Source organism: Ochotona princeps, chromosome 22 (genome assembly GCF_030435755.1).
Source record: "Ochotona princeps isolate mOchPri1 chromosome 22, mOchPri1.hap1, whole genome shotgun sequence".
Classification (NCBI taxonomy): Eukaryota; Metazoa; Chordata; class Mammalia; order Lagomorpha; family Ochotonidae; genus Ochotona; species Ochotona princeps.
In genome coordinates, this window is record NC_080853.1 from 480220 (window position 1) to 501088 (window position 20869).

A 20869-nucleotide genomic window follows, 5' to 3' on the forward strand; every position below is an offset into this window, starting at 1 on the left:
ACACACAGACATCACCCACCACCTTCCTGCAAGAAGTGCAGCTCCACTCCAACCAGAGAGCCCCACGCCTGTGCGACCTCTGACCCCAGGGTCAGCTGGGCCTCCGGTCCCTGCTTGTCCCTGCCCGGTCCTCCCTGCTCCGTGCCCGCCATCCCTGCCAGGTCCTCCCTGCCCCGTGCCCGCCATCCCTGCCCGGTCCTCCCTGCCCCGTGCCCGCCATCCCTGCCCGGTCCTCCCTGCCCCGTGCCCGCCATCCCTGCCCGGTCCTCCCTGCCCCGTGCCCGCCATCCCTGCCCGGTCCTCCCTGCCCCGTGCCCGCCATCCCTGCCCGGTCTTCCCTGCTCCGTGCCCGCCATCCCTGCCCGGTCTTCCCTGCCCTGTGCCCGCCATCCCTGCCCGGTCTTCCCTGCCCTGTGCCTGCCATCCCTGCCTGTCCCTCCCGATCCTCCCTGCCCCGTGCCCGCCGTCCCTCCCTGTCCCTCCCGGTCCTCCCTGCCCCGTGCCTGCCATCCCTGCCCGGTCTTCCCTGCTCCGTTCCCGCCATCCCTGCCCAGTCTTCCCTGCCCTGTGCCTGCCGTCCTCCCTGCCCCGTGCCCGCCATCCCTGCCTGTCCCTCCCGATCCTCCCTGCCCCGTGCCCGCCGTCCCTCCTCGTCCCTCCCGGTCCTCCCTGCCCCGTGCCCGCCATCTCTGCCCGGTCTTCCCTGCTCCGTGCCCGCCATCCCTGCCCGGTCCTCCCTGCCCCGTGCCCGCCATCCCTGCCCGGTCTTCCCTGCTCCGTTCCCGCCATCCCTGCCCAGTCTTCCCTGCCCTGTGCCTGCCGTCCCTCCCTGCCCCGTGCCCGCCGTCCCTCCTCGTCCCTCCCGGTCCTCCCTGCCCCGTGCCCGCCATCTCTGCCCGGTCTTCCCTGCTCCGTGCCCGCCATCCCTGCCCGGTCTTCCCTGCTCCGTGCCTGCCATCCCTGCCCGGTCCTCCCTGCTCCGTGCCCGCCATCCCTGCCTGTCCCTCCCGATCCTCCCTGCCCCGTGCCCGCCGTCCCCCCTCGTCCCTCCCGGTCCTCCCTGCTCCGCACCCCGCTCCCTCCCGGGCCCGCCGCAGCCCTCACCCTGCAGCACCCGCCTGCTGCGCGGCCGCTCGGGGCCGGGCCGGGGGCGCCCGAGCGGGCAGACGGGGAGGACGGGGCCGCGGGAGTCGGACGCCGACGCGCCGAGGCCGCCCCTCGGCCACGTCTCGCGAGATCGCGCGGCCGACTTCCGCTCCTGCGCGGAGCTTCCGGCGGCGCCCTCGCCCTACGGGTTGGCGCGAGAGTCAAAAGACGTCGCCGCCGGAGGCAAGATGGCGGCGGAGGCGACGGTGCGCCGAGTGCTCGCGCGCTGACGGGGCGTCCGGGCGGTCGACGGCGACTGCGAGCTGCTCTTCTGTGGTCCGTGTGAGCTGGGGTTGGGGGACGGGGCGGCCCGGCCAGCGGGGCGAGGGGCCCCGGGGCTGCGGGGGCGAGGCGAGGCCGTGCAGCAGGGAGCCGGGCCGTCCTCGGAGGGGCAGCAGCCTGGCCGCCCGGCGGAGGAGGAGGGCGGGCGGCGGCTCCGTGCGAGCATCGTGGGGTCCGTCCGTCTCGAGAAGGACTGGGAGGCGGCCAGGGTGGGACTCGCGCCTGTGCGGGTCCTGGGTGGCCTCTGCTGGGCTCTGCGCGTGTCCACGTCGGGCCGGGCGGCCGGGGGCAGGGATGTGTTTCTGCAGGGTTTTCACCTTGTTTACTTATTCATCTTTAAACAGCTTTCAAAAAGGGTTATTTTATTTGAAAGCTAGCATCATAGAGATGGGAGGAAAGGCAGGGAGAGGTCCTCCGTTAAACGCTGGCCCACTCCCCAGATGGCCGCAAGGGCTGGAGCTGAGACCCCAGGTCGGGGTCTCCTGAGGCTCCCACGCAGGTGCAGGTCCCAAGACCTTGGACCATCCTGCACTGCCCTCCCAGGCCACAGGCAGGGGCTGGACCTGGGAACCGAGGGAGGCAGCACTATTAGGCAGAGGCCGAGCGTGCTGGATGGCAGCTCAGGTTCTGGCGCACTGAGGTGGCCCCGCACGATGTCCAGAACGCCATGTTAGCTGAGATGATGGTCAGCCCACCCTGTCCGTGATCCTGCTCCTCAACACAGGGTGACCGCGCTCATGTCAGCAGACAGAAGCACACACACGTGGACACCACACACACGGACAGCACCACACATGTCACACGCGTGGACATCCATCACACACATGGGGGTACCAACACACATGCAGATAGCACATAGACATGTGGACACAATGCACATGTCACACACACGGCTGCCAGACATCACACACATACGAACAGTCACGTACCTGAACACACATGTGGACAGTCACACATGCAGTCGCACACGTGAAGACATGTGTCACACACGTGGACACTACCACAGCGTCACCGATGTGGACGCCACACATGTCACACATGTGGATACTACACAGACGTGGACACTTTGCACAATGTCACACATGTGGACGCCACACATGTCACACACACGTGGGAACCACACACGTCACAGTGGACACCACACACACGTCACACACACGTGGATGTCTGCTGTCCTGCAGCAATGGACTTGGTACACGGAGCCTGTATTAACATGCATGGACAACTGTGCTGGTGAGCTAGCTGAAGCTTATTAGTGGCATCAGACTTTATAGACTGAGCGGGGAGGTATTGAGGAGTTTACGTAGTTCCCATAAACCTGTCTACAGAGCCCATCAATTATTTCCACACCCTTGTTAGAAACTATCTTTTCATTTATATCCAATCAAGTGTCCTCATACAAATGATATCCAATCAATTGTCATCCTGTGTTTGCTGTCCTACAAATCACAATGTCCTACACATAGACACAACACACACATCACACACGGACCTCACACACACATCACACACGTGTGGACACAACCACACACATCACACACGTGTGGACACAACCACATACGTCATACACACGTGGACACCACCACACACATCACACACATGGACACTGCACATCACACACATGTGGACACTACCACACACATCACACACCTGTGTACACCACCACACACATCACACACGGACACTGCACATCACGCACATGTGGACACCACCACACATGTCACACACATGGACACTGTACGTCAAACACGTGGACACCACACACGTCACGCACATGTGGACATCAGAGCACCGCATCACAGTATATCACACACCACACATGTGCAGTGTTACATACTTGCAAAACGTGCATGCCACTTGTGTTCACACACATTTACATGACACATCACATTCTAGTGCGCTGTTGCAGCACACCACATGTACACACAGCACACGGGTCACACACAGCGGACAGTGCTGTCTGCCCTGTGTGCTCCACGGGGGGAGGTCAGGTCTGCCATGGGACAGGGTTCCCTTTGTCTTCTTACAACCTTGCAAGTTTGTTTCTGTTTCTCTGTAACTTAATCCATGTTAGCACATCCCTACATTCCTGTGTGCTCCTGTTTAGTGTTGAGATCCTGACTTAGCACTGACTGTGTCAGTGGAAAGCCTGAAGGAGCAGGGAGGAAAGGAGCGGCTCTGTGACTTGGAGGCAGAAACAGCCCCACGTCTTGCTGCTGTGTGTGAGCTGTCACTCTCAGCACACAGACAAGGCAGGCTTGACCCTGTCCCCTTCCTGGGCCTGTGCGTGCTGGGCAGGCTGTGCCCCTTTCCTGGGCGAGCGTGTGCTGGGCAGGCCTGTCCCCTTCCTGTGTGTGCTGGACAGGCCGTGCCCCCTTCCTGGGCGAGTGTGTACTGGACAGGCCGTGCCCCCTTCCTGGGCGAGTGTATGCTGGGCAGGCCATGGCATCCGAGAAGATCCTGACACAGGAAGGGCAGCTTCAGAATAAAACTGAAGTTCTTTTTTTTTTTGTATTAAAGATTTTTATTATTATTGGAAAGCCAGATATACAGAGAGGAGGAGAGACAGAGAGGAAGATCTTCCATCCGATGATTCACTCCCCAAGCGAGCCACAATGGGCCGGTACGAGCCGATCCAAAGCCGGGAACCAGGAACCTCTTCCAGGTCTCCCACACGGTGCAGGGTCCCAAAACTTTGGGCTGTCCTCGACTGCTTTCCCAGGCCACAAGCAGGGAGCTGGATGGGAAGTGGAGCCGCCGGGATTAGAACTGGCGCCCATATGGGATCCCGGGGCATTCAAGGCAAGGACTTTAGCCGCTAGACCACGCTGCTGGGCCTGAAGTTCTTTTTTTTAATAAAAGAAAAATTTTATTGGCAAGACAAAGATCTTCCATCCGCTGGTTCACTCCCCAAGTGGCCACAGTGGCTGTAGCTGAGCCGATCTGAAGCCAGGAGCCTCTTCTGGGTCTCTCATGCAGGTGCAGGGTCTCAAGGCCTTGGGGTGTCCTCCACTGCTTTCCCAGGCCATGGGCAGGGAGCTGGATGGGAAGCGGAGCAGCTGGGACTTGAACTGGCGTGCACATGGGATGGCAGGGACACAGGTTGAAAGCCCCGCGTCCCCTGGGCGTCCTCTGGAGTGTCATTTGGAAACCTGCCAGGCCATTGTGTCGCTCAGGTTGGTATCTCCTTGGCGTGCACATCCCATCTTCACTGTTCTGTGTGTGACCGAGGCAAGAACAGGAGTTGTTTTATACAGTCCTGAATAAATCCACATTCTGGAAGGTTACTTTTTAGGCTTGACTTGAAAAAGTGTCTTTTTAATTATTGTCCTGTGGGAAATGTCTAGGACTGGCTAACCAAGTGGGTCAAGTGCTCCCTGTGATCCTGGCTTCCATGTGGGTGCCGCTCTGTGCGCCGGCTAGGAGACCTCGAGTGCCCTGGGGGACCAGGAGGAGACTCCGGCTCCTGGCTTTGGCCTGGCCCAGCCCTTACCCTTGTGGGTGTTCTAGGGGTGAACCTTGCCCGGAAGACCCTTCTCTGCGACGCTTTCTAATAAATAAGTAGATAAATGAGTGTTTGGAGCTCTGCGGCTCAGCCTATGCTGTCCCCCAGGCCTGCACTCCGGGTGTCCTGCAGCCTGTGCCGCACGCCCCCCCCCTCCCACCCCCGGCTTCTTGCTGAGCTCTGTTTCTAGAGGCAGTTACTGAACCTCACTCCCTAAATGGCCTCAGCGGCTGATGCAGCCTGAGCCCAAAGCCAGGAGCCTAGACTTCAGCCTGGTCTCCCACCCAGGAGCAGGAGCAGGAGCCAGGACTGGGGCTCCCGCAGGATGCTGCTGTCAGATGGCGGCTTAGCCAGCGATGCCTGGGGGAGCTGGCCCTGCTGGCGGTGGGCGTGGCTCCGACAGCAGATACTGGCACTGGGCGTGGCCTCGGCGGTGGGGTGCTGGCGGTGGGCGTGGCTCCAGTAGCGGGGTGCTGGCGGTGGGCGTGGGTTTTCTGGTCCCGTTCTGGGGAAGAAAGGGTTTTCTTGGCCTTGTCAGTGTTCCTTTAAGCACTGATCAGGGAAAATACGATTCTTAAGCCTGATACTTATTAAAACATTTTTTTAAAAATTTATTTTTATTGAAAAGGCGGATATACAGAGAAGGAGAGACAGATCTTCCATCCGCTGGCTCACTTGCCAAGTGTTCGTAACGGCCGGAGCTGAACTGATGTGAAGCCAGGAGCCAGGAGCTTCTTTTGGGTCTCCCACGTGGGTGCAGGGTCCCAAGGCTTTGGACTGTCCTTGATTGCTCTCCCAGGCCGCAGGCAGGGCTGGATAGTGGAGCAAACTGGAGACTTAAACTGGAGAATTAGCCAGTTGAGCCATCGCGCTAGACTGATTTTACCTTTTTCTGGGGATTGGTTTTAAGTTTTCCTGAGGCTGCTTGTGGTATGACCTGCTATGTGTGGAAGGGCGTTGTCAGGACGGTAATGGGACACACACGGACACGTCACACGCTGCCCACAGTGTCCTGCGGTGAGGAACTGACTGGCCCTTGTGCCTGGCCTGTGCCGGCCTCTCCCTGCTCTCCTGCTGCCTGGTCCTGCCCCCCTCCCACAGCCCCGGGCTTGGCGCTCTCAGGAATTGGACTCTCCCCTGAGCTTGGCACTGACCATCCACGTGTCCACTTGGCTGTCTGCAACAGCTGTCAGCCTTGTGGGTGAGTGGGTGGTTTCCAGGGGTCTCCATTCCTGGAGTGCCACCACTCGGGGCACTGACCCTACAGGTGGATGGCAGGTGGAAGTGCTGCTCTCGGTCAGCAGGGCTGAGACTCAAGGTGCTGTGTGCTTCAGGAGGACCGGGTGTCCAGCCTGGGAGCCCCTCAGCGCAGGTGCTGACCGGCGGGGGGGGGGGGGTGTCCCTAGGGTTCCCTGTGCCCCTGTTGAACAGAAGAGTCCAAGATCTTGTCTGCACTGCCTCACTTCCTGAGTGGCTGCGCTGTCCGGGGCTGGGCACCAGCAGCTGCATCTGAGCAGGCCCAGCAGGAAGCTGGGGCAGAAATGGAGTGGCCCCCACTCAAACTGGCAGCCTCGCGTGCCTCGCTGCCACGCCAGGCACAGTTTTGTCCACACCACCCGCAGTCCCGGCTGACGGACAGCTCCAGGCCCTCCCCTGCCCACGTGCTTCCCTTTGGTGGGACAGGCACAGCCACTGTCCCTGGCTGGTGGGAGGCCTGCGGTGGCTGCAGTTACACCTGCTTAGGTGTCTTTGTCTTAGTGTCTTTCCTTGGGATGCGTGGAGGAGTCCAGGCGGAACACCCGAGGTCCGGGAGGCCGAGGCTGCTCGTGCCCACCCTCTGCTCACGGCACTTCCATCTCTTGCTGGTGGGAGTTTAGGGCAAGTGTGTGTTTAAGGCTGATTCTTTTTTTTTTTTTTTAAAGATTTATTCATTTTATTATAGCCAGATATACACAGAGGAGGAGAGACAGAGAGGAAGATCTTCCGTCCGATGATTCACTCCCCAAGTGAGCCGCAACGGGCTGATGCGCGCCAATCCGAAGCCGGGAACCTGGAACCTCTTCCGAGTCTCCCATGCGGGTGCAGTGTTCCAAAACATTGGGCCGTCCTCAACTGCTTTCCCAGGCCACAAGCAGGGAGCTGGATGGGAAGTGGGGCTGCCGGGATTAGAACCGGCGCCCATATGGGATCCCGGGGCTTTCAAGGCGAGGACTTTAGCCGCTAGGCCACGCCGCCGGGCCCAAGGCTGATTCTTTTTATGGGAAAGATGTATAGTGAGGAGAGACAAAGATCTCTCCAGGTACCTACAGTGGCCGGAGCTGAGCTGGTCGGGAGCCAGGAGCCTCCTCCGGGTTAGCAGAGGCCCTGGGCCACAGGCAGGTGGCTGGATGGAAAGTGGAGCAGCCGGGACACGAACCGGCGCCCAGATGGGATCCTGGGACACGCAAGGGGAGGACTTTAGCCGCTAGGCTATCGCGCTGGGTCCCATGTGTTTTTATTAGGGAGAAATTTATTTCTTTAATTTGAAAGGCGGAGATACGGGGCGGGTGTTTTCACCCGCTGTTCGCAGCCAGGTCTGCCGTGTGGGCGGCAAGGGCTCCAGGGCTTGGCTCTTGGGCCTCCGCAGACGCATTAGGAGAGCTGGGCCTGAAGCCCGCTCTGCCGTTCGGCTGCTGGTTCGCGTCCCAGCTCCGGCAGGCACTCCAGGGGAAGCAGCGGAAAGATGGCCGAGCGCGTGGGATAAGTACTGCAAGTGGCAGCCTTGCTAGAGGGGCCCTTTGTGCAGACATGGGGAGCCCCAGGGCCGCGGGCACAGGGTCCCGGGGTGCGGTCACCCCGCTGCACCGCCGCCTGCACCCCGTCACAGCCGTCTCGGGGTGCTCCTGGGGACGCCGCCTGCACCTTGACTCTACGGACCGGGAAAAGACGAGCGCCGGAGGGAGCGAATCGGCTGCAGGCGCGGGCGGCGGGCGCAGGCGCGCGAGGCAGGACTGACTTCCGGCCGCCGCTCTGGCCGGCGCGTCTCGGTGGCCGCCCGGAGCTCGGCCGGGACGCGAAGGCCGCGGCCTGGTGAGTGGCGACCGGGGTTCGGCGCCGGGGTCGGGCGGAGGGGCCCGCCGTGCCGGGGGTCGGCGGAGGGAGGCGGCCGCGCCGGGGTCGGGCGCCCGGTCGGGGCTGGAGCCGCGGGCCGCGCCGGGCCGCCCGCGGAGAAGATGGCGGCGCGGGGGCGGCGGGCGGGAGCTGGGCGGGCGCCGTGTGGGCGCCGGAGGCCCGGGCCTCGCCCCGCGGCCGTCCCTGGTGCTCACTTCGGCCGCGGGCAGCCGGGGATGGTGCCTGTGTCCCCGGAGGCGAATGCTGGGGCCGGAGCCGTGTGTGTCCTCCGGGAGGACCGCGGGGGCAGCGGGTGACGCCGGGCCGCGAACCCCGCACGCGGGTGGGGCGTCACAGTGGCCGGCCGGGGTCCCAGGGTCCCCTGGAGCCCTCGTGTGGGGTTGGGCAGCTTCCCCTGCGGGTCCGGAGGAGCCGTGCCCGCGGGAGGCCCGGTGTCCAGCGGTGATGACTGTGCTTGGGCAGCGGCTGCGTGTCTGGCTGCTGAGGTGGTGGTTTCCACGACCAAGTGCTGCCAGATAGCCTTCTAAGAAGATCAGCCCGTTTCCTAGGGAGTACTTAGATGGGGAATTTAGCCAGGAAGTGGAAACAGGTGACAGCTTGCTGTGCGCGGGGCTGGTTGGCACCTGCTGGGTCACTCGTGTTGGGGTGCTGAGTGTGGGTGACCCCGTGCCCGGCACCCTCGGGGCCTCCCCTTTCCCGCCGGTGTTGGCTCAGGGTCACTGGGGAACGGGCGTGTCCCCCCCACCTGTCCAGGTGAGGAGGGCCCCGAGTCCCATCAGGTGGGCAGCCGGGGGTCGGGAGGTGGGCTGTGCTTAGCCGTGCATGAGGGGGTCTCGCAAGCAGAAGGCCTGAAGCCCGTGACCGTGTGCTGGCCGCGGGAGCGCGCAGCCCCCCAGGAAGCTTTGGTCTCCCGGTGGTCGAGTTTGCTCGTGTTTGGTGTTAAAACATGTGGCGGCCAAGTTGCTGTTAAGTACCCCAGGGTACCCAAGGCGAGTGTCGGTGTTCGCAGCCTTCTGTGGAAGTGAGTCCAGGGGCGGTGTGCCCCGGAGCGGCTTCCCTGTACCCCGACAGCCGCCACCTCCGTCTTCCTAAAAGGGGGTTCTGAGCCTGCTGTTGGCATAGTAATTGCTGCATTCCTGAACTACGTGTTACTCGAGGTGAATGCTGATTCCTGAACTACCTTACTCGTTACTCGCTGTTTTCTCGGTCGTGGGCTGCGGCCTGGGCCCTGGCCATTAGCTTAACAGGGAGACCTCCGAGCCCTCCCCCCTGGAGTGCTTCCCGCACCTGCTTGCTTGGGAATGTAGCTGCAGCCGGTGAAGGAGTTTGAAAAGCTGGGGCTCTGCCCCTTGTGAATGCGTTTGGTCTGGCTCCCAGTGCCGCACCCCCAAGGGTCACCGTGTGTCTGAGTTGGACAGTGGGTCGTGAGGGCCTCCACGGTGTGGCCACACGGCTCCTGGGGGGAGCCGGGGCAGCCGGCCTGAGGTGCTGGGTGCACTCCAAGTCAGTTACAGAGAAACCTGCCCTCTGCTGGTTCACTCCCCAGAAGGCTGCCACAGCCGTGGCCGGGCCAGGCCGAAGCTGAGGGGCTGGGCCTTTAGGGTCTGCCACGGAAATGTAGGGCCCAGGTTTTCGGGGCAACTCGTGCTGCTCTTCCCAGGCCGTGGGCAAGGAGCAGTGGCATGTTGGCCCTCTGTGCAGTTGGGTCCTTTGCTCTAGCCTGGGAGCCCCCTGAGCGATTGTGAGGTCTGCCCCCCACGCCTGTGAGTGCACACAGTCGTTATGGTGTTAGTGGGAACTGGAGAGGAGCAGACTCCCCTGGGCATGTGTCCCAAGTCCGTGGCACCTCTGGTCCCATGGCCGGGCCTGGAAGTGGGGGTGCTTGGCTCCCGGCGGGCGGGGAAAGGGAACGGCAGACGAAGCCCTTGTGACCCTGGAGTGAAGGGAAGCTTTCTCAGCAGACTCCTGTCCATGAATTTCCTTGACTGGTCTGGCCGTTTTGAGGCCTCTACACCGCTGTCTTTAGGGCAGGATCCCCGAGCCCCTCTTGGCTGCCTGGGGCACCCCCACTTGTTTCGGTGCGCCTCTTGGCTGTCTTGTCTGTGGTGGCTTGCCGGGGGCCGTTTCCTGGGGTGGCCATGGTGTTTAACACAGCTGCAGGCTGAGCAGTGGCCGCGTCATGGGGCTTCTGGCCTTGTGGCTTTTGGAGCTTGCACACGTGGTCCTGTTCCGTGGAGCTGGTGCTGTGGGAGCCCCCTGTGTGCCTGTGGACTTCTCTGGGGAGTGTCCTGCCTGGAGCACCTCGGCTCTGGTCAGCGCCTGCTGTAGAGGAAGCCCTGGTTGGGCAGGTGTGGGCTCAGTGGCGGGCGTCTGCACCCTAGTGCGCCACTGGGTCCCCCGGCCTTGCACATCTCCAGCAAGCCTGATCGCTTGGGCCTCAGGGGTTAGACCTGATGAGGCATCTCCCTGGTCAGCCCTCAGGTACTTCTGAGAAGGCAGACTTTCCTGGGGCAAACACTGCCTTCTGTGCTACCCCCCATGGGTCTTGGAGAAAGTGCCCTGTGAGGGGAGCTTCCAGAACAGACGGGGGCTGACTGCCGAGGGTTTCCCAGTGCGGACTCCTGTGAGAACCAACCTGGGAAGGTCCCAGCCTTCACGGACATTCCTCGTGGCTACTGTGTGCCTGAAGGCTTCCCGGGGGGAGAGTTGTCCTGTGTGCTAGGGTGGAAGGTGGGTTGGAGTGGACCAGAGCAGGGAGGTCGGTAGTTGAGGAGTCGGCCAAGGGGCCTGGGGTGTGGCACAGCGGGTTAAACGGACGGCGGAGAGCTGGTTTCAGTTTTGGCTTCTTTGCTTCGGATTGCGTTCCCTGCTCCTGTGTGTGGGAAGGCAGCCGAGGTGGCCCTGGAGCCCCTGCACCCCTGTGGGAGCCCGTGGGGACAGAAGGCCTGTCTTTCACATACTGAGTTTTAGACTGAGTGTAGATGCAGTTGGGAAACCCAGCCGGCAGTGTTAGGCCAGGTCCTCTGGGTCACCCAGTGGCAGCTGGACGGGAAGTGGAGCGTACGGGACTAGACCAGAACAGAGATGTGGCACCACAGGGCAGGGGATTATCCTGATGTGCCACTGTGCTTGTCCCGTGGGACCCAGTCCAGATCTGCTGGGGGCAGGGTGGCCCAGTGCAGGCTGGTGATGGTGCAATTGTACCCCCTCCCACCTGCAGCCTTCTTGTTGGCACTGGGTCACCTGACAGACCTGGTCAGGACTGGTCAGTGTGTACGTGGAGATGGGATGTGGGTTGGGGGTGTCCACTTCTGCCGGCCCAGCCTCTGGGAGCCGTGCGTTTCCTGGGGTGTCCACTTCTGCCGGCCCAGCCTCTGGGAGTCGTGCGTTTCCTGGGGTGTCCACTTCTGCCGGCCCAGCCTCTGGGAGCTGTGCGTTTCCTGGGGTGTCCACTTCTGCCGGCCCAGCCTCTGGGAGCCGTGCGTTTCCTGGGGTGTCCACTTCTGCCGGCCCAGCCTCTGGGAGCCGTGCGTTTCCTGGGGTGTCCACTTCTGCCGGCCCAGCCTCTGGGAGCCGTGCGTTTCCTGGGGTGTCCACTTCTGCCGGCCCAGCCTCTGGGAGCCGTGCGTTTCCTGGGGTGTCCACTTCTGCCGGCCCAGCCTCTGGGAGCCGTGCGTTTCCTGGGGTGTCCACTTCTGCCGGCCCAGCCTCTGGGAGCCGTGCGTTTCCTGGGGTGTCCACTTCTGCCGGCCCAGCCTCTGGGAGTCGTGCGTTTCCTGGGGTGTCCACTTCTGCCGGCCCAGCCTCTGGGAGTCGTGCGTTTCCTGGGGTGTCCAATTCTGCCGGCCCAGCACTGTGCTGGTAGTTGCAGCTCCGCCCTGTTACAGACTTCCCACGGTTTGGTTTGTTTTTGCCTCGTGTACTTTGCTTTTTTCCTACTTTTGTCTTGATGTATGTTTTTATTTACATGCTAACTGGGGTTTTGTATTGAAAATTATGAAGACAGTTTTGCAAATGTAGCTCTTCTGATTTTGCTTTTTCTTATTCTGCTTAAGAGAGTTTCCAGTTTTGATTGTTTTAGAACTCGAATCTGGAAGCATTTTTTAAAAAAGATTTATTAATTTTTATTTTTATTGGAAAGGCAGATGCACAGAGAGGAGAGACAGAGCAAAAGATCTTCGGTCCACTGGCTCACACCCCAAGTGGCCGATCCGAAGCCAGGAGCTAGGAGCTTCTTCTGGGTCTCCCACACAGGTGCAGGGCTCCGAGTCTTTAGGCCGTCCTAGTCTGCTTTCCCGGGCCACAGGCAGGGAGCTGGATGGGAAGTGGGGCTGCCAAGATGTGATCTAGCGCCCATATGAGATCCCAGTGCCTACAAAGAGAGGATTCAGCCATGGAGCCATTGTACTGGGACCAGGCAGGGGACATTTTTCAGATGAACCTGCAAATTGAATTTTGAGCAACAGGGTTTTTTTCCTGAGAACAGCCTACTTTTTCTGCCTCTGTAAGTGTTGAGCGTTCTGACCCCAAGGGTGAACTGGTGCCCAGGCTTCCCTTGCTGCTGGCGTCGGGGAGTGAACCAGAGTGGAGACCGTGGCAGCACCCCTGCGTGATCCCACGCCCTTCCCCTCTCTCCTCCCCTCTCTCAGTGCCACTCTGCTTTCAAATCTTTTGTTTTTTAAAGATTTATTTATTTTTATTGGAAAGACAGATATACAGAGATAAGGAGAGACAGAGAGGAAGATCTTCTGTCCAGTGGTTCACTCCCCAAGCGGCCGCAATGGCTGGAGCTGAGCCAATCCGAAGTCAGGAGCCAGGAGCCTCTTCGAGGTCTCCCATGCGGGTTCAGGGTCCCAAATCTTTGGGCCGTCCTCGACTGCTTTCCCAGGCCACAAGCAGCGAGCTGGATGGGAAGTGGGGCCGCTGGGATTAGAACTGGCGCCCATAAGGATCCCAGCGCGTGCTAGGTGAGGCGTTTAACCACTATGCTATCGAGCCGGGCCCTCTGTGCTTTCAAATCTTTAAAAGCAAGTGCTGAGTGTTGTGAAATGCTGAAGTTTGCTTTTAGCCTGTTGTAATTTCTGAACTTTGCAGTTATGGACCACGTTAGGGAGGAGAAGGTATCTGTGTCTGGCTGATCAGTGGAATCTGAAGAGTTGATGTCTCTTTAAAATGAGCCAGGCCAGACTTGATCTTGGGTCGCCTGGGAGGCCACAGTTAAAGGGAAAGGGTTGCTCAGCTGTGGGGTGGTGGTCCTGAGGCTCACGGACACACGACTCCGAAGTCAGCCCCTGCTGGATAGAGCTGGGGACCGGCCCTTCCTTTGGGTGCAGCCCCCACTGTCGGGGGACCGTGTGGCTTCTTGCCCCACAGTTAGGAACAGAAGAGGGGCTACCTCGGAAAATGGCATGTCTAGTTTTTCAAAAAGGGGATTTGTTGTGGTTCCTTAAAATCTACTAAGTGCTTTCTTCTTTTCTTCCAGGAACTTATTCCAAAGTTGGAGCAGTTGTTGAAAAGACAAACCCTGTGACCCATGCACCCTGCCCAGTGAGCGGCCGGAGCGGCCTCTGAGAGCCATTTGTTCATGTGGAAGATTTTGGGGGACACGTCCAAACTTTGAGTTTCTTGTTGGACAGGTAAAGTGTTAACAGGATTACATTTTAACTTAGTAAGCTTGTGTTTTCATTTGCCTCGAGCCCGACAACATGTAGAATTGGTGTTTATTGGAAGTGTTGTAACTTTGGTCAGAGGTTTTTGGATGGGTGTTTACAGTCCTCTGGGCACTTGGTGTCCAGTTGGGGAGGTGGGCTGGCTGCTGCCAGCTCTCTCTTTGAAGGGCTGTGGCTTCTCTGTAGCTCTCGCTGAGCTGCTCGGGGTTCTGGCAAGCACACCTCCTACCGTCTGCTAGTGGGACACCCGGAAGTGGAGAGTTAGGGCGTCAGGAGTGCAAGTGGACGCGCAGCCGCCCCAGCCAGGCTTGCTCCCGGAGCTGCTGCTGTCTTTCCTTGTGCTTCTCACACTCAGACCACGGCTCTGGGGCTGGGTGTTGCTGCTGGTCCAGAGGCCCTGGGCGGCGCAAGGAGCTCTCTGGTACAGCCTCGGACTCCTGTCCTGTGGCCCTGGCCGTGGCCGCGTCTGAGTGATGGCGAGGGGGTTGCGTCCAGCGGAGGGGCAGCAGCTAGCTGCCAGGAGCCCGCGCAGGAAGCTATGTGCATCAAGCGCATTGGCGTGTTTCTGTTTTTCAGGTATTGGTGTACACTAGCCCTTCCCTGGGATGGAGTCCTCTGAGCTCAGCTCTGATTAGCAACTGCACAGCTGGGAGCGAAGCCTCCAGGGCTGCCCCGTCTTTTCCCAGGCTTGCGATTTTACACAAGAACTGTGCTCTGCAAGCTCCCGGAGCAGTTGGTGAGGAAGAAGTGGGGCACACGCTCGAGGACACGGTGCTGTTCGTGCCCATGGCCTCCCCCAGCACCGTTGGGGGGTGGTATCTGGGGCCGTGGGCCTGCTCAGTTGGGCTGGACTGTGCGTGTCAAGGCCGGCCTGGCCCAGTGCTGGTGTCTGGGTGGTCCTTGTCATAGCACGTGTCCTGGGTGACGTGACATGCTTGTGTGCTTGCGGCCGTGCCGTTGTGCCCACGCTGGCTGTAGAGCCCTCAGAGTCCTCATGAATGCCGGGGCTGCTTGGCAGAAGGGGGCGGGCAGGGCTCCCTCCTGTGACCTTTGAACCGTGCCTGTGTCGCTCCTGACCTGCTGATATGTCCTCACCAGGTATGGATGACGCAGGAGCTGCCAGCAACGAGGAGGCCCCTCGGGCCATCAAGCCCACCAGCAAGGAATTCCGGAAGACGTGGGGTTTCCGGAGAACCACGATCGCTAAGCGCGAGGGTGTGGGAGACGTGGAGGCCGACACTGGGGAGCCTGCCCCGTCCTTGCGGCGCAGCGGCCGGCAGCCCAAGCGCACAGAGCGGGTGGAGGAGTTCCTGACCACGGTGCGGCGCCGGGGGCGGAGGGGCGAGCCGGCGTCCTGCCCTGCCACCGAGGGCGAGACGGCCTCGGAAGGCAGTGTGGAGAGCGCCTCTGAGGTCAAGGGCGAGCCTGGGTCTGTGGCAACTGAGAATGCCCAGGCGAGAGATGGTGAGGATGACACCTCCGATAGTGACAGTGACGGTCTGACCTTGAAGGAACTTCAGAATCGCCTCCGGAGGCAGCGAGAGCAGGAACCCTCAGAGAGGCCCCTGAGGGGAGCCCCGAATCGCCTGAGGAAGCCGCAGCAGGAGGAGGACCCCACAGAGGCCGGGACTGTGGAGGCAGACAGTGCTGCGGAGCAGGGCCCGCCCTCTCAGCAGGAGCCTGAGATGGTCCATGGGGCAGCGTCCCAGGTGGCCGAGGAGGACCCAGAGAGTGAGGCTGAGGGGCCAGTGGCTCGGGGCGCTGGAGAGGAGCAGGGGGCCGTGGGCCGACCACAGCCCGAGTGCGAGATGTACGACCCTAGCGCCCTGTACTGCATTTGCCGTCAGCCACACAACAACAGGTGGGTGCAGGGCTGGCCTCGGCTGGGGGGGCTCTGGGCTTAGGGGGCTCTGAGCGTGGGCGGCAGCCGCGCTGGCCGCTCTGGTCCCTGACACTGTCCATGCTGCTGCCTCTAGCCTGCCTTGGGGTTGTTTGCATGGGACCCACTGCTGAGTGGGGGTGTCACTGGGCGGTGCGGCCCAAGCCCCGTGGCGGGAGGGAACGCCTTGAACGTCGCGGGTCGTTCTTGCTTGCTTTGTTCTGAAAGGCAGAGTTATAGAAAGGGAGAGAGCTATTCTGTCTTGTGGTTTGTTCCCCAGATGGCAGCTACAGCCAGAGCTGGGGCAGGCCAAGATCAGGAGTGAGGGGCTTCCTGTGGGTCTCCCGCGTGGGGGCAGGGCCCGAGGAGCTGTCGTCCTTTGCTGCTTTCCCAGGTGTATTAGTGGGGAGCAGGATCGCAAGTGGAGGAGTGGGCCCCCGTGCAGCTGTGCGGGCAGAGCCCTGCAGGCCAAGTGGAGGAGTGGGCCCCCGTGCAGCTGTGCGGGCAGAGCCCTGCAGGCCAAGTGGAGGACCACATGGGGTTCTAACACTGTATCACAGTGCTGGTCCCCACAGGTCACTTTTTCTTTTTCGAGATTTATTTATTTTTATTTTTATTGGAAAGTCAGGTTTACAGAGAGGAGGAGAGACAGAAAGATCTTCCATCTGCTGTTTCACTCCCTAGTGGCCACAGTGGCTGGACTATTCCAAAGCCAGTCAGGAGCCTCCTCCGGGTCTCCCACACGGGTGCAGGGTCCCAGGGCTTTGGACTATCCCCTGCTGCTTTCCCAGGCCACAAGCAGGGAGCTGGATGGGAAGTGGAACAGCTGGGATGCAAACCAGTGTCCATATGGGATCCTGGATGGAGCAAGATGGCATCCACATAGTTCACTTTTTCTTTTTTTTTTAAAGACTTATTTATTTTATTACAAAGTCAGATATACAGAGAGGAGAGACAGAGAGGAAGATCCTTCATCCGATGATTCACTCCCCAAGTGACTGCACCGGCCGGTGCTGCGCCGATCCAAAGCCGGGAACCAGGAACCTCTTCTGGGTCTCCCACTTGGGTGCAGGGTCCCAATGCATTGGGCCGTCCTCGACTGCTTTCCCAGGCCACAAGCAGTGAGCTGGATGGGAAGTGGAGCTGCCGGGATTAGAACTGACGCCCATATGGGATCCCGGGGCATTCAAGGCGAGGACTTTAGCCACTAGGCCACTGTGCCGGGCCCCATAGTTCACTTTTAAAAATGTTCCAATGAAAAATCAGAAGCAAATTTGGTTGAATGTTCAAACCTAAAGAAGGGGCCCTCGGGTGATCTTGCTCTGTGTGTCCCGTGGGCTGCCGAGACGCGCGTGGCCCCGTGCCCAGCACCCTGGTCGGTCATTGCAGGTTTATGATATGCTGTGACCGATGTGAGGAGTGGTTCCATGGTGACTGTGTGGGCATCTCGGAAGCTCGGGGGCGGCTGCTGGAGCGCAACGGGGAAGATTACATCTGTCCAAACTGCACCATCCTGCAAGGGCAGGGTGAGCCAGACTCGGAGCCCGTGGGCCAGCAGGAGGCCCCAGCAAGGCCTGCCCACACTGATGGCGCGGAACTCACAAGCATAGGAACCATCGAGCAGAGGTCCAGTGAGGACCAAGGGATCAAGGGGAGGATTGAGAAAGCTGCTCACCCAAGTGGGAAGAAGAAACTCAAGATATTCCAGCCGGTGAGTGGGGGGTCTGCCCAGGTCAGCAGCGAGGGACCAAGCCCGTGGGGCAGCCCCGTCCTCGCACCAGGGTGTGACTGGCCTTGTGAGCGGGCAGAGGGGGAAGTGGCGTTGGCAGCTCCTGTTGGCAGCTGCCTCCCTGCCTGGCGCCGGGCTGGGGCTGGGGCCTCTCCTGGTCGGTCACTCCGGCTCACACTTTTGCTTGGGACAGTGCTTTTTGTATCTGTGCCTCCTGGCTCTTGGTGTCCTCTTGGGCGTGCTCCCTGTCGCACGTGGGGCGGACTCGGCGTGTCTGGGATCTCCTCAGGTGGGAAAATTGGCGCTGGCCCTGTTGGGCACAGAGTGGGTGTGTGAGAGAGGCGGACAGCTGTGGCAGTTAGAGCATTCCCCGGGGCGAGGACACGGACTGCCGTGGCAGTTAGCGCATTCCCCGGGGCGAGAACACGGACACCTGGATTCTATCTTCATCTTCCGTGTGCTTGACGTCAACTTCTCTTTTATTCCAAGCAAAAACTTAGATTCTGTGGAGGAAAAGTGATTATCTTAAATATTTGAGAAATGATATTTTGCTTTAGGACATTTGAAGGATGTGTGTATGTTGTTTTCCTGGGACAGATCTTCAGTGACTGCGAGGCCGCCGGGTACCGCCCTGGCAGTGCCTGAGGCAGGTCCTGGCAGAGTCCTGGCACCCTCAGACCCAGCCACGCGCTGACCCGGCTGCACGGGGGCCTGCAGGGCTGCATGCTTCCCATGGGGCTCTCACTTTTGGAGTTGAGGCTGCTGCTGCTGCTGCTGCTGCTGGGTGTCCTGTTTTTGTTTACTTGTTTATTTTTTTAAAACTTTTATAAAGATTTATTTTTATTACAAAGTCAGGTATATAGAGAGGAGAAGAGATAGAGAGAGGAAGATCTTCCATCTGATGATTCACTCCCCAAGTGAGTGTAACAGCCGGTGCTGTGCTGATCTGGAGCCAGGAGCCAGGAACCTCCTCTAGGTCTCCCATGCGGGTGCAGGGTCCCAAGGCATTGGGCCTTCCTCCACTGCTTTCCCAGGCCACAAGCAGGGAGCTGGATAGGAAGTAGATGGGCCGGGATTAGAACCGGTGTCCATATGGGATCCCGGGGCATTCAAGGCGAGGACTTTAACCACTAGGCCACTGTGCCAGGCCCTATTTTTTTTTTAGTTTACTTGAAAGCCAGAGTTAGAGAGGGAAGGAGGGAGAGAGAGACAGAGAGCTCTTCCACTCACTGGTTCACTTTTCACATGATCTCGGTGGCCAGGCTTCAGCTGATCTGAAGTCAGGAGCTGCTTCTGGGTCTCCCATGCGGGTGCAGGGTCCCAAGGCTAGGACACGAACTATCATCAGTATGGGATCCCAGTGCTGCCCATGGAGGATTGGCTTGCTGTGCCACTGCAGCGCCCAAGTATGCTGTGCTCTTGTTCCCCATGGTGGCACTCACCAGGGCAGCTCTGCTCAGGAGGCTGCGTCCTCCAGGGAGGGTTTTGTTGATGAAAGGCTCTTTTGAGCTGACAGAAGGACACCTGAGGGTTGCCTAATGTTCACCTGATCACAGAAGTGCACGGTTGCCTCGGGCACCTCAGCGTAGTGCCCTGGCGGGGCATGGACAGCAGTTGGAGTGAGATAGGCCTGATCCGTGCCAGGAGACTCATTGGCAACTGCAGGGCCCTCCAGCTGCCAGGGCTGCCCAGACGCCATCTGAAGCCGCGTTCTCTTGGGCAGGTGGTGGAGGCCCCTGGTGCGGCCAAGTGCATCGGCCCTGGCTGCGTCAGAGTGGCGCAGCCCGACTCCGTGTACTGCAGCAGTGCCTGCATCCTGAAGCACGCTGCAGCCACCATGAAATTCCTCAGCTCAGGGAAAGATCAAAAACCAAAACCTAAAGAAAAGGTGAGGACGAAATCGGAAAAGCTGAGTCTTCCCAAGTGGAGTGTGCAGGTGAGTGTGCCTGGCAGCCCTCAGGTGGCCAGCAGCCCCACAGGCGAGGGCACCTTTGGCCAAGGGCCAGACGGGTCAGTGAGCAGCATGCTGGACTTGACCCCCGCATCAGGAGCCCAGGAGCTGGTCTGTGTAGTTAGCTGGGCCCTGGGATGGCCACTGGGGCCTTGTTCAAGGCCTGGCTGTGGATGCACCTCATGTTTGCTGTGCTGAGAGTTGGGGTGAATCGGTGTGTCCAGGGAAACTCCCTGGGGCTCAGGTGGATGTGCTGTGCCCCAGTGGGACTGGGGCTGGTGTTCGGAGTGCTGGAAGTGCTACAGATGCCATTTGTGTGGGCGCTGGGAGACGGGAGGAGCGATGGCGTCCGTGCTGCTGTCTCCTTTGCCCTCTTGCCACTCCGGAGCCCTGGGGTGTGCGGACGGATGGGCGAGGGTCCTCAGCGTGAGCCCGAGAGGAGGGAGTGCCTAGGCCCTCGTCAGCGACCCTCTCGTGATTACGGTTTTACTCGTTATTCAGGCAGGCATTAAAATCTCTTCTGTGCACAAGAGACCGGCTCCGGAGACGAGGGAGACCCCAGCAAAGAAGGCGGTGGCAGTTTCTCCCCGGGGCGACGCCTCGGCCAAGGAGGCACCGAGTGAGAACACCCCGTCCTGGGCGAGTGACCACAATTACAACGCGGTGAAGCCGGAGCACAGTGCCGCCGCAGGGCCTCTGTTGTATAAATGTACGTATTTCCCAGGGGCTGGCTGCCTGCCCTGGAGAAGGCTCCCTGGGCCTCCCCAGGGCTGCGAGGCACGCCGACCCAGTGCTGAGCCCACACGCGGGCGGCGCCCTCAGAGCCGGAAGCAGGTGCCTGTGCCCAGGAAGCCTCTTGGACCCCGTGGTCCTGTCCGTGGCACCTGGGGTTTCCCTGTGAGGTTTTCCCACCCTGTTGTGCAAGATTTGCTGCTGCTGCGCCTCGCCCTGGCAGTTGGCTGCATCAGTGTGTTGGCACTGCCAGACTCGGTAAGTATCCATGTGGCCGTGAGGGCAGGCTGGACAGACACCGACCGGCACTGGCAGCTCCTCCCTGTCCCAGCGAGGGCTCTTGTCCGGATGCCGTGCGTGGTGGTTCCACATTCTCTGCTGTTAGCACATAAAACCTTCAGCACTTCTGTCCGTTCTTGTCATGTCTGGCGCTCGGGCCAGTTGGGCTCTCAGGAGGGACTTTGACCCTGACCGGGTTGACACAAGTTATGTCATGGTTATTCACTCACTACACACCCATCTCACACCGCCGAGTCTGCAGGCTGCCATGGTGCCGTGGTAAGTGACAGCGTCTGGCACTCGGCACAGTGCCAGCCTGAGGGGGGTTGTGTAATGGAGGGTTGGAGGAGAGGACTTCTTGGTTCCTGGGGGTGTCTGGAGTCAAAGGACCCCTGCCCTGCCTCAGAGTGTCGACACCAGCTTTGGTCTTAGCCACAGGACACCTGCGGTGTCAGGGAAGCCATTTGCAGTTCAGTTTCACCCTAACTCCTGTGTCCCTTGAAGAATCACCCTGAATGCCATGATGGGACAGTGGGCTGCAGGGACACCACAGCGAGCTTCGGGTGCTGCTGCAGGCTGGACCAGA

General features: G+C 60.4%; 1 protein-coding gene across 1 annotated transcript in view; it reads left to right on the forward strand.

Annotated features, from left to right (window-relative positions):
- Window positions 1-1049: 1049 nt before the first annotated feature.
- The window catches only part of DIDO1 (death inducer-obliterator 1), a 37465-nt gene continuing 17645 nt past the window's right edge, over window positions 1050-20869 (forward strand). Inside the window, exons 1-7 of the mRNA XM_058679842.1 lie at window positions 1050-1422; window positions 13527-13680; window positions 14290-14449; window positions 14812-15574; window positions 16982-17303; window positions 19045-19257; window positions 19774-19981. Of these exons, the coding sequence (XP_058535825.1) occupies window positions 14814-15574; window positions 16982-17303; window positions 19045-19257; window positions 19774-19981 (1504 nt within the window). The 5' untranslated portion in view covers window positions 1050-1422; window positions 13527-13680; window positions 14290-14449; window positions 14812-14813. The remainder of the gene's footprint in view (window positions 1423-13526; window positions 13681-14289; window positions 14450-14811; window positions 15575-16981; window positions 17304-19044; window positions 19258-19773; window positions 19982-20869) is intronic.